General features: G+C 37.5%; 1 protein-coding gene across 2 annotated transcripts; it reads left to right on the top strand.

Annotated features, from left to right (window-relative positions):
* Positions 1–3,613: 3,613 nt before the first annotated feature.
* Positions 3,614–12,904, top strand: LOC131774237 (uncharacterized). Of its 2 annotated transcripts, none has more exons than XM_066172603.1 (5): positions 3,614–3,975; positions 9,861–9,959; positions 10,442–10,617; positions 11,243–11,341; positions 12,307–12,904. In XM_066172603.1, exons 1-5 carry the CDS (start codon positions 3,933–3,935, stop codon positions 12,409–12,411), a joined length of 522 nt encoding a protein of 173 aa, XP_066028700.1. In that variant the 5' UTR covers positions 3,614–3,932; the 3' UTR covers positions 12,412–12,904. The 2 variants fall into 2 exon arrangements, with proteins under 2 accessions (XP_066028700.1, XP_058946236.1); XM_059090253.2 differs by lacking the exon at positions 3,614–3,975 and adding an exon at positions 7,873–7,942.
* Positions 12,905–13,515: the final 611 nt, after the last annotated feature.

Genomic DNA, 13,515 nt, shown 5'->3' with positions numbered 1-13,515 from the left:
CTCACCAATGAGTTACCTGCAGCTCAGTAGGTAGAGTATTGAACCAGGACATCTCATCGAGATTTGCATTAGCTTAGGTAATCCGAATCAAATTTGCATCTTTCTTCGTTTAATTAAAGAAGCTGAACGGCTGATCTTCGTTTCGTTCACTTCATTTCCACAAGCGAGGATTCCTTTTTATGAAATTGCTCATTTCATTTTTCTGATACATTCGGTGCAAAGGCAAAGATGCCTTAACAATGACAATAACGAATTACAAATTAAGTTTCGTTTACAGAAGAGCCCGTTTGAAATTCTTCACGAGGATTTTTACGTGCATCAGAGATCCTCTGATACTGATCTTTCAAAAGGTCATCGATTTATCTTCTCTCTTCTCAACGAGGCATTAAAGATCTGCCAAGAATCTTGCTAAGACAGTAACAAACGATATTGACCTTTGTTTTGAATCATGATAGAATTCAATTAGTCACCTGCAGCTGTAGAAACACCTATATTTCGAGTTACGTTTCAGGAAAGCATGTGCAATCTGACGGAGAGGTCTTAGAGATTTCAGTCAAGAAAGATTATCATTCACAATATTGTCTAAACTTTTTCAGGATCTTTATCGCGAAGATCTTGACAAGAAAAATATAAATGAAGATCCCGATAAGATCCTCTAGGAGATTTTTGAGAGATGCTGAAGATCTTGAACTGAAGAATTTTGGAAGTAAATTGAAAACATTCTAGAGAATCCAAGCAAGTTATTGTCAGAACGTTTGAACACTAGTTATTGATCCATCCACACTTCAGTGGTCTTGGCAAAGAAAGGCAATCATATTACATGTATAATATATAGATTTAGCCCGCACGTCTCAAGGGCACAACGCCTTGTCCCGGCCAGGACTAGAACCCGGGTCGTCCGACTCGGAGCCCAGTGCACTGACCACTGGACTACTGGACAAAGCCGTGCGTACGTGCCCGCGGTACAGTTGACCACGCATGTTAAAAGTAGCACCTTGTACGGTCGTACGGTCGAACGGTCGTACGGTCGTACATCCAAATGTTTTCGGCTTGATGGGTTACTACTGTTTTGTATAATTATAGGGGCTAAGCTCTGCGAGCTCCGCTATCATGAATACGTTATTTTTGAAGGCACGATGTAACAAATGCTATATTCTTGTAGATTAGAGGTCTTCGAGGATTCTTCAGGATCTTGAAAGCATTTTCTACGCTTGATAGTCATGAAAAGCACTAATTGCAAGAGTTTGTTATCCCTGTCAGCGAGCTGCCTTGGCGTCGGGAAAGAGTTTGTCAGCGTGTTTAGCTGAAAGTCGCAGCAGCTACGAGCGGGGAGTAGCGATAGCGGAACTGTAAGAAATTACGTCTGTAAGCAACCCTATTTCCGGTGTCGTTTCGGCTAACGGTATAGTTATCTATCTATCATTTATTTACTTTTTAAAAATAAGCTGACCAGCCTCCTCTCTCTTTTCTATAAACCTCTGACGAAGACGTTCTTTCGGTGTCGTGGCTATGAAACTTTTAAAGTCACGCTAGGGCTGTTCGTATTTTCTAGAGTTTCGAATGGCGTGACTTGCTATCCACACAGAAATTTGTCACGCCGATAATAGGCATTAAAGGCATTTTAATTCTTAACACGCGTACTATTGGGGGAAAGCAAAATAAATAAGAAATAGATCAGGTGTAGCGATGAACACGTCCTGGTGCTGTAATAAAAAAAACTCTCTTTCTTTTCACACCAAAGCCGTCAACGAAATGCATTGAAAGTAATGAAGTTATAAGTTATGCACCGTTGGTTCAAAATAAAGAGAGCTTTTTCAACAGTGACGTCACTCAATCTGTCACGCGAACTTTGTGCGTGAATAAATTTGCAATTCTACGAAACATCTCTATAAATTCTAGAAACTTAATACGCGATACACGGCAGGCTTTTAAAGAAATCCTTTCTTCCCTTCATACTGTACATCTCTGCAAGGTATTAGTTTGAAAAGCGTCTACAAATCTATCCAACGACTTTAACCGCCATCGCTAAAGGAAGAAACTCAGTGAAAAAGTGCGAACGAATCCAAAATGGCGTCAATTAATTATTTAACCAGGAAGCCATATCGATTTAAACGATTAACAGCCGATAGCGCGCACTCTCTTTAGTAAAAACTGAACACCATTTCCCTGTGTACACATAGTGCTACATGCAATTCAGTATGGCGCTCTCAGAAAGTTTTTGCTTCATCAAACGCACGCCAATCGTTTCGTAATCAGCGGAAGCGCTGCCGTGATAAATTAGCTTATGATGTATGTCTTCAGCAAAGTCATGAAACGTTATCCCAAGGAAGAAGAGAAAGCGTCCAAAATCTTAAGATATCCAAGTATCAAACATGTGTAAATGATGTATGAGGAAATTATCACAATAACGTTTTCTCAAGCTTATATATTCTTATAATTTGCTTATGATTCAAAAGTCGAGCGTCAACATTCGCCTGAAGATTTAGTCTGATGTTATCAACGAAAGCAGTATTGATCGTCGGGAAGAATGCGAGACGTGCTTACCTGTCTTCAGCTCAAGTTAATTTCCTTCCATATTGGCTTCACAGGACGCAACTTACACAACATATATCCAAGATGTGAAAACACCACGATATCACTTCGCTCAGTCGTTCCTTCAAACAATATTTGCTTATGGCATAAATTAAGATCACTCGTCAAAGAGGTCAACTACGGATGTTAATGATACACCCGATTGACTGGAGCTGAAACGGGTGTCTGTTGGCCATCAAATTAAGATAATAAGATTGAAGAATCACACTCCGAAATCTGCTTGCGTGGTGTCTTTGGGAAACTTTGGACATGGGTAGCTTTAAACTCAAAAGATAACGGCAAGTGACAAGTACGTTCTCTATATAGCAACATTCGAAACGTGTATAATTAGCACCTCTAGCATCAACGGCCTTACGTACTCATTATTCCACGCAGCCCTTTTCATTTCTATGGTGTATTTTTCTTTATTTATTATTTTTTCCCCACTCTGCGTTTTTACATTTGGACTGTTAATGTTTTCACTTATACCCCAGGTCATAAAAGCAGTCGCCAAAATATTGCCAAACATTCAAACCCTATTTTTAGAAAATGTGACGTGATGACGTAATGTTTTTCCTCTGTAAACCTTGTCAGTTATTTTGGTCTCCAGATATCCAAAGGGAAACTTGAGGTGTTATCGTTATTTTGAGAAGTCCTCCATCCATTCTCATACTTTAAGTAAACGCACTGCTTCATATAACAGAGAGCTGACTGAAGAGGCAGTCAAGCGAGAATTGACTCGGCTGCTTTGGTTTTCACGGGGACAAAACAACTTCTCTCTGCAAATATATTGATATGAAGCCGGGGAATAGAAATTTTCTTTTCAAATAAATCTGCTCTACTAACTTAAAAGAAGTTCAATAACTGTTATGATTTCCGCTCAATCTTGTGGTAAATATGATAAATCCGTTCTTTATTAAGCTTTTATCAAGTAATGAAAGCATTCCATGCAGCTGAATGCCCAAACATTTAAAAACAAAATCAAAGATTCGTTATGCACGTGATTATAGCGTGATATAAGAAGACTTCAACCACGAAGCTTGCCAATTTCTAGTTGGCAAACTCTTGGAGGGTTATACCTGACCACTTATTAAGTTAGCGGCAGTAAACCTATCCCCAAACTTAAAGCTCGGACATTCACATTTTGGTCTTGGGAATCCTGTGTTAATTAGCTAGAGACTGGTAATGAAATAAGCCGAGCAACATGGCGAACGTGTGACTTAGCCACAAGTGCTGATTCAGTGTACCAACTGGCTTACCACAGCTATTTTCCATTGCATGGATTCAACAACAAGATCCACATAGGAAAGCGAAACGTTAATAGATCGGAGAGAAGAATAAAAGCTACAAATTCGCGCTCAATGGCCGCTCAAATGATTGCAGGTGCACAACAAATAACTCACGGTAGGCTAAAGATCATTTAAATGTGTTCATTTAACGAGTGGTGCTTAGTTTACTTAACTTATCAACGTCAAATTGGAATGATAATTATGTAACGTAGATAAACCCCGCTGCGAGATTCATAATGTTGACATGTTGACAGAGCGTGACTTCAATACGAGTTTTTTTTAACCGGACTATGATCATAAAAATACGAAACATTAAAATTCATGCAAACGACATTTTGCTTTTATTCTTAATGATACAAATAACGTTTCTGCAAATAGAATATTCCTTGTAGTAACCAAAGTTTATCATCAGTGCACCATTGCTGCCTGTGGGCCAACGCACGATAAACAGAATACCTTCGTGTCACGCAATCAAATCTCCTACCCAAAGACGGGGTTTTTTGAAGGAAAACAAGGTCAAGAAATGGACTAGAACGTTTCGTGACAGTGTAAGATTGGGTTCCGAGGCGTTCTGCAACTGGTCTTGTAGACATATTTCATTGAGAGAGGCTTTGAATGGTTTAACCCTCTTGTCCATGCATGAACTTAATCATGCATGCTCTATATTCTTTGCTTCGCTTTGTGATATGTTCATAAATATCCATTGTGTTCGCGGCTACTAGAAGTGTCAAAGTTGTTTATGGAAAGTTCAAATAGGGTATTAACATACATGTACTTTGCGCATCTCTGTCGCTTACGCGTTTTTAAGGCGCAAAAACTTACTTGAACCTCTTCTCACGAGTGCACCAGTTTAGGGTAAAATTGCGTCTAAAAACATGGGTTTCTCAGTATAACTATCTTACTACGCCAACCAATAAATATAATTAAGATTTCTGGGTTCGCTTTTACCACTATACTTCTTTCAGCTCTCTTTAGAATCATGAACAAGACAGTAAAAAAATTAAAACGGGATTAGGGACGCACTCATGGCGAGACTCACTGTTGTCGATCATTTCACCATTGTAGCGCTCACACGCCACTTAGACTGGTGCACATCGGCGCTCAATCTCGAGCAATGAGTCTTTCTAGCTTCAGTGGGTGGTCGCCGGCGTGGGACGAAGCGCAGGCAGATCACGTGCAGTATCGAAAGCATCGATACTTTTCGCTAATGTCGATATTTCCGTGCAGACCTTGGTATCGCCAGTATCGCATATTTGGTATCGGTGTCGGCCCAACTTTAATTAACACTAAGCTCATGGCTCATGAAGAATTTTATGCTGTTTCTCTTATTCTCCTGCTTTTCACTGCGCATAGGACGCAAAGAAATGAATATGCTACTACAGGAAAGGTTTGTTGGAGCAAATGCAAAATACATGCGATTTTAATAACTATCTTTAGCAAACTAAAGGCCAGGGCAAAATGGATCCTTTTACCATGATTTTTGCCGTTTTGGCCATAGATTACAAGGAAGGCGATTCCGTCATGTCGTCAACATGAGGATTTTTCTTCCTCGGTTGTTAAATTTTCTCTGCTTCTACGTATGTAAAGTTTGATCATTTGAGTTGTTTTCTGCGACCTTTTTGTGTACAAATTTGTTTAATTACTTAATCAAAGCTGTTAAGCCCATACCTGGCCTTTAGGCAAATTATGGCGCTGTTGGCAATAGTCCAATATCCCGCTCAGGCCAAAAGCTTTGACTCGAAATCACCATATGTAAGTTTGGAGCCAACGGTAAGAGACAAAGAAACTTTTCATATGTGTCCTTACAGCAATGATGACGTCTTTTGCTTTGTTAGCTTGCAAAGCAAAGATTGAAGATTAAAGACCAAAGAGCGAAGACTGAAGATCAAAGACTTGATCCCCAAAAATTTTTGAGACCTACTCAGACTACAAGGAACAAAAACGCCTAACTCGTTTTGTTCGACTGTCAGAGAAACGAAAATGTTGTTAAAGAAATTCGCTTTAACGCTTTAAAAGTCTGAGGTCGAAACAAATTCGATCATTAGCATATTGATTTGAAGAAATACCCGTCACAAAACAAACATCCCCGCTAAAACTACAAATTGATGCGAAAACAGCTGACATTGGTGGAGTCTTCGCTTCGTTTGGTGGAAATCTACCTAAGCATTTAATTTAAAACGAAAACCCTTGGAAACTTCATAAAGAAGTTGGGCATAGTACGTGGGAGGGTATTTTTACAGCTTGAAGAATGAAGCGAATATCATTAAGGAAAGACTGTATAGTTTTTAGCTTCGGTGGCAATGAAAACTTCCAGACGTCTTTAACAGTGTTCTCTTTTGTTTTTCAAAAACGTTGCTAAAAAACTGAAACGAAGCTGAAATGAAAAAAAAAAAAGAACGATCGGATTGCATTTTGTCACGAGCTGGAAAAGGTAGCGAAGTCGGAGTCTCCAGCGAGGACTCAAACCCTTAGGCCTTTGAATTTCGCGTTCCGACGGAGCATGTTATACGCTGCACGCTGCACGCTGCACGCTGCACGCTGCACGCTGCACTTTGTCCCAAGCTTGTGAAAAACAAAATAACATCTCTCTATTTTCAACCATCAAGCCCAAAATTCGCAATACTTCTTTCTATAACTTTAAGTTTCTAATTACAATCAAAAAATGAGATAACAGCAAATGAAAAACCTTTATCGTTTTCTCTCAGTAGAATAAAATAAGACGATGATAAAGCGACCCAAAGAAGTGACTTCAGCGGTCTATATGATTTTTCTTCTAAAATATATTTAATATTTAATTTAAAATTAAATATTTAAAATGCGTGTGTGAGCAAATTAATAAAATGTTTATTCGAATCTATTAAAAACAGTCGTGGTTCAAAAGTCTGTTCCCATCTGACACGTGAACGAAAGGAGTGAAAAACAAAGGTATATTATTCTTATTTTTTTAAGTCTTGTAAATAGCGACGCGTTAGTTGATGGCGCTCTCACTCGTGATGTTAGTTTTTCAATGTCAGTATCAATTAAATAGCTAATAAACTGTCTGAAGCGCCAGAAAACGAGAATGAATAAGTCGTTAGTGGCTTTAGTTTTGGCAATCACAAAGAAAAGGAAAGGAAAATCAATCCAATCCTGGATAATTTCGACACAATTTACAAATTATCCATTCAATTTGCTTGACATCAAAAGGCAACGATCATTTTAAAGCGTGCGACTAAGGGCCAGGGATTATGAAATACCGTTGGAACCTTTTGTCATTTGAAACGAAATTGAGTTAATAAAAAATATATATTTCATTGAAGTTTAACTCAATAGTGTAAAGAAACAAAACAAACCTTTCCAGCACAGTTTGTACAATAAGATCAATTTCTTTACCCTTCATTTTTATTTGAAAATACATTATTGTTAGCCGTCTCTTCTCACCATGGAGAAACGTATAAGGTGGTGCTATCGCATTCTTGATGATAAATATTCATGTTGCATTGTTGATACAGATGAAAGGAGAGTTATGTACTTTTTAGCGATGTAAAAATTCAATACGAGAACCATGGTTCCTTTCCAGAACCATGGCAGGAAAAGGAAAAGGGGAGATAACACAGAGAGATTTCAATCATGCGAACACACCAGGGCTTTTTTTAATTGATCAGAGACAGTGATTGAGATAAATTACATTTCAGCACTGTGGCAACCGGCCATATTTTGCCAGGTTGAGAAAAACAAAGACTTAGCTCTAAATGTTTTCATTTTCTAGAACATAATTTTTAACACGAGTGCAGTCTCTGACGTGAAAGAATAGCAAGATCATTTCAAAATCGTTTCTATAGCAGGTTATGACCTCATGTAAAACGCGTCGTTTCTTTCTTGCTTGAAACAAAAGCTAAGAGCAAACAGGTGGTCAGCTGTGTAATTTAAAACCAAATTAAACAAAGCGTACAAAAAGCTTATACTTGCTAATAATTTCTAAAAGCCATTTCATTGATTCGCGAGCTGCTTGTAGAATAATCCTCTGGAGAGCAGGAAAAGGAAAAACGCTACCATGAATCCCGCGTCTTTGATTTTACTCGTGGCATTATTTTTAGTTCAAGGTAGGCCTGAATATACTGCCGTTGAAAAATAAGACATTTTTGTAGCTGCTCTTTTATGCACTACAAAAACGGCTCATTTTGCGTACTTCTCAGTACTCCTCTCATTCTCACCATAACGTTTTTAAGAATAATTATCCTGCCTCTTACGCCTGATTCTGACCCCAAACTCATTCAATCAATAAATCCTAAAGACTCTCTTAGTAACCCTCCCAATTCCCTTACAGTGGTAGTCGTTTGTGAAACGTTTTTTTAATGTTCTTCATTGACGTTAATTCTGTGTTAAACGTTATTTTGGATAACAAAGTTCCTACTGTAACTAAGTGTGTCTCACTTACGCATTGACCACTTTTTATTGCATTCTTATTTTAAAGCTGAATTTTTTTCTTAAATGAAAGTACATATTACTGAATCGCCTGAGTGTCTTGAAACCGAAGGTTGTCAACGTTAGTGATGAACCGACACCGAAATTTCTTATGGTGCGAAAGTTGTGTGCCAATTGCTTGCGCGTGAACACGATGTAAAAAAAAAGGCTAAAAGAGACAATATTAATGCACCATGCACTATACATATCGTATTTTGAAATCCCAAAAGGGAAGCGGTCGAAAGACTAAAGGTTTACTAGCATTTTTTGTACCTTTTTTATTGTTATACCATAAAATTTTCCATTATTTAATGTCCTCTGAATGTTAGTGTTTATAAAGACCTTACACCAACAATCCAATCAGCACACATTATTTACGCACTTCTCACAGCTACACAATGTGTCCAAACACTAAAGGTTGCCAAGAGCTGTGTTCTGGCACCGATAATATTAATCAAGGAAACGTGGCGTGTTCCCTTTGCATTGTACAAAGAAGGGCACGACGTGTTTAACCATCACTCTTTAACTCGTTGTGTCAAAAAGGAAAAATGTCAGCTCTTGAAATTTAAAAACGGAATAGGATTAAACGTTTGCCGAATTAGAAGAAAAAGAGAGAGAAAGAATAGGCCTAAATATCCACACAATATGTTCATGCTTATGTCCCGCTATTTACTGCTAAAGTTTAGCATTGAAATCCAAAAGATGACGCAACCTGAAAAATAAAACGAAAGCCATGTATTTACTTATGGCGTGCTTTCATGATTGCAGACCACTATACACAGAGAGATCACTCAGCTGTCGCTTCCCGCTGTAAGGGAAAGAAATTACCTCCGGCTTCTTTTTTAATTTGAAATTTTTGTCTCAAAAAATGATCTGGAGAGCAGCAGCGCAAAATTGTTCCCGTAAAAGGAATGTTACTTCAACGAAGCTCGTCTGACCATCAACACAGACTTCTTTTCGGTAATTTCACTGTAGAAGCTAGATTTTGACGTTTCATAAGATACCAAGCTTGTAATAAACGGCAATGTGAGGGAAGTAAAAATTAAAGCAGAACATCTCTGACATATTTTTGCACAGGGAAGCCTTTTTTAGGGACTATAGTTTTAGAACATAACTTATAATTCAAATAAGAATAATAACGATTAATAATTATGAACTAATTGTTTATTAAGGTATACGCGGGATTTTTAAACTTTTATGCATTATTAAATCTACGCTTTTTCATTTTTGTTGTTCCTGATGGACCGTCGATCCCAAAAAAATAATCATAAACTGTAAAATGGCAGTAAAGCTGCTTTTCCCATTTTTCTCTCTGAAAAAGTTCACCAAAAAACTTCTCCTTTCTGCCGTTAGTGCGCCGATCTTGCAAAACAGGTGTTGTGTTATCATCGTTACCATCATTCGCTTTACTGACGTTATCATTATTATTATGACTATCATTTTATTACCACTGATGGCGTCATTTTGCAGTGTACTTGTTTGAAATACTCAAGTTGTACTATTTACAACTTTATTTTTGCCGCTAACAAATCAGGTTTTTCCATCAACCACTTGCAGAAAGTCATTGTGAGCCTGATTACGTAACCAATTTGAAGAAATACTTTAATGATGGATACCACACAGGAACCTACTACAAAAAAATCTCTTCGAAAGGAGGTAGTTCATTTACTTTCTTTGTTTCTTGTAAAACTTGATTTAATTTTCCTTCTTGTTCTGACAGCTTAACACCGCTAGAAGAAAGGAGAAATCCAGTGACCAATTATAATGCCCCCCTACATTGCTGATCCCAAAATAAAATTACTGACCATTAACTTCTCGGCTAAGAGCACGTCTCAATTAAGTCACTGATGATTCATCTCCACTTTCTGAGAGGAAAAGAAACAAAAACGAGTGAAAACAAACTGCTCAGATCAACAAAAACATGCGTTTAAAGAAAAGATGTTCTTAGATGCAGTTAGTTAAGACTGCTTTTTTCTGCGAAGTAAGATTAAGCCAGTAACCCTAAGTCGGTACAAAAAAGTAACAAACTTTGATTATCACTTTATTGGGATTTTATTGGTTGGCGTCTATATCAAAATTTAAGATCAAGTCTCAGTAAAAATGAAAATATTGACAACGATTTTTCCGTTTTTTGGTAGAGCTAGAAACCGAAGCCAAGAATGTATTTCGCGAATTTCTGACAGCCATGGAGTATAAGGATATTGAACGGTTCTTCAACGAGTGGAAGATGACATTTAAGAGCGATGGACCATTCACATCTGAACAGGATCTCGGTAATCTGGAGAAGGCAATGACCGATCCTAATGATTTTATGGTAGGGACATTTCTAAAGAGTTCAATTAAAATAAGCTAATGGTGTGTAGGGGAGAAGAGCGTGAATTTTCCAAAAGAAATTTAAGCCATTTTTACTACTGATAAATAATACAGAAGTACAAGTTTGGAAAATATTAATTGTGATAGGCAGTCTCACACGCTAAGGACAGCAAACGAATTACAACTAGAACATTTTTTGTTCAAAATAACATTAGACCTTGCCTCGTCCCTTTTATGCAGTTTACCCTTAAAGTGGGACTCTCTCTGTTTTTGTACATTAAGAGGTCAATAATGGCATAAATTGATGTTCTTTTTATAATAACCTTAATCTGTGGAACCTGCATTAAGTGGTCAACCTGTGTCAAGTACTAATACCTTTTTTCAGGCTCACAGTGGTAAAAGCTGGTGTTGATAAAAAACAAATTACAATTCTTTACAACAGTTTAGTAAGACAACTACGTTTCAAACAACCATGATTTACAGTACTGACAGCATTTAGAAGGATATGCAGACAAAGTCCCAAGCGCAAAGGTTGAGACACTAGTCTTATTGTCTCTGAACGCTCAGCTTCAGTTTCAATCTCTTTCTGTTTTATTCTTATCTTTTATAACTGTCTTCACCAATAGACAAGCTTGTATATTGGCGATCTTCTAACCAATCGAGACGACGCAGATCAAGCAACAGAGGCTTACAAAGAAGCATTTGTGTCAAAAGACGATGAAAGAGTAAGTTTTGGCATAGGTATAACTGGACGTATAAGTAAAATGTTGTTATAATTACTATCATCATCATTATCATCGTCATCATCGTTGTCAATGTCAGTGTCATTCTCGTAATCACCATCACTATTGTTATCATCAGTACTTTTATTTTATCATCATTATTATTAATATTTGATATGAAAAAGAAAGGTCATGGGTGATGAAATAAATAGGTTCTGAAAAGAATATCAGTAGCCATTCCTAGTTCACCCGGAAATCTGATTTTCCACCTGAACTCTTGTTTTAAAATCTTGTCATTGTTGTTGACATTGATCTCCATATATCTATGCATTACCCACCTATTAGTTTTCGCGCGATTCTATTGGCTACGTTATATCAAGTAGTGCAAAATCACCGGACAGTTATTGGACAATAACCTCCTTCTACGTCGTTACTTGTCCTCTGATTATTTCCGTCGAAAAGAAAGCTGTTTCACTTTTTCATCTTTGATATTCACAGCGAATTCGTTTTGTAGAATCCAGTAGTAGTGAGAGTAAAAAGCTGTTCTAAAATGCTGCTCCGGAAAGTACAAAAAAATCCACAGAATTCGCGGTCAACTTGCGTTACAAAAATTAATGGGAGGGTTATTGAATAAATATACCCCCTTCTGGTTTCGTGATATTTCAACTGATAATGTCCTTGGCTGAGATATTGTCCTCTAAATGTCACAATTCCCAAAGAAGCTTCGCTTCTCTACCAAATATTCAGTTTTCGGACAATAACTCAGCCGCTAACATTATCAACCGACATACCAGTCACCTGAAAGGGGTTTATTTACTAAATCAAAACAAAAAATTCTACAAATTCAGATACGACGAAAAAACGTCTGAAATGCACACAAAAAAGGAAAGATTCATATGGCCCACTGACTGAAGATGCATAGAGTACGCCATTAATCTTGAACTTCCTTGGTGATTATGTTTCATTAGGTGGCGTTGTTCTACCTGGGAGATGATGACATCATGCACGGGGTGCTGGCAGCTGGTGTCAGATCCAATATGGATGCAGTCTTTTTGGTTTTTCTAATAGATTGAAATATGAAATTAAAAATACCCACATTGTATTGGGGGCAATAAATCCTTTAAATTGCTGGTCATTGGTTTGTCCATTTTTAAACGATCATGTATGACATGTTGTGGAGATCGAGAGACTGCTTGCTACGAAATAACCGGACACTTTAGAAAGATGCAGACTTCATATTGATACTGTGAAGTCATATTCTAATGCTTTTTAGAGATTTCTCTCCAGGCTTTTCCTCAAGTTTTGTGGTTTAGAAATGAAGCTTATCTGTTTTGGTCCGGGGTGAAGTCGTTTTATTTGGTGGGGTGAGCGATCATTCGAAAAAAAAATTTTGTATTTGAAAATCAGAACAGCTTCGAGCTTGAAAAAAAAATGTAAACAGCAACTTCCACTCGAAAACAAAAATAATGAAGACGGAATGGAAAAAAAATCATCCATTTAAAAAGCCGATTGGTAACTGTGTAATTGAATCAATTTACCCGTCATTGGAGACAAGATATCAGCTAAGTCAGCAGACAGATCGTAAGCGAAGGTGTTCATGCATGATTCAATGGTTCTTTATGGTATCTTAGCTTTTTGCACCTTTTACCTAAGTCTGATCTTGTTGAAGAGTATATAGTTTCCGACAGATGACCACGATAGCTCAGAAATATTTAATAAAAAGACGTGCTTTCATCGGTTGCAATCGCATCAAGTATTACTGTATTTTGTGGTTTTGACTGATTCTAACTTCTATACTTAAGAGAATGCATGTCTGCAATAATCAATATAAAATCATTTTCTAAGCTGTTCCCAAAATTTATGAGGGCCTTTACCGGACAGTAGTAGGCAGATTCGAGTTTAATGATCAAATTCTTATTGATCCCTAATAGAAGTGGACTACTGTACTCAAGGTGTGGCGGGATAGAAGCCTTGCACAGCATAAGTGCAACATAACTAGGTAAAAACTTTTTTAGGCGTCTTGAAACTTCAATTATGAAGCTGATGTGTAATCCGTGAAGGAATGCTTGTTGTCAATGTAAAAAACAAGAATGTTCAAGGAGCAATTTATTTTAATAGAAGAATCACCAATACAAAGAACAGGTTCAAGAGCGGAGTTACCCAGGGTCTTTGCTTGG

This window comes from Pocillopora verrucosa, chromosome 1 (assembly GCF_036669915.1).
Source record: "Pocillopora verrucosa isolate sample1 chromosome 1, ASM3666991v2, whole genome shotgun sequence".
In the NCBI taxonomy this organism is placed as follows: domain Eukaryota; kingdom Metazoa; phylum Cnidaria; class Anthozoa; order Scleractinia; family Pocilloporidae; genus Pocillopora; species Pocillopora verrucosa.
Note: the sequence above shows the minus strand (reverse complement) of the source record. Positions and strands in the feature narration are given on the sequence as shown.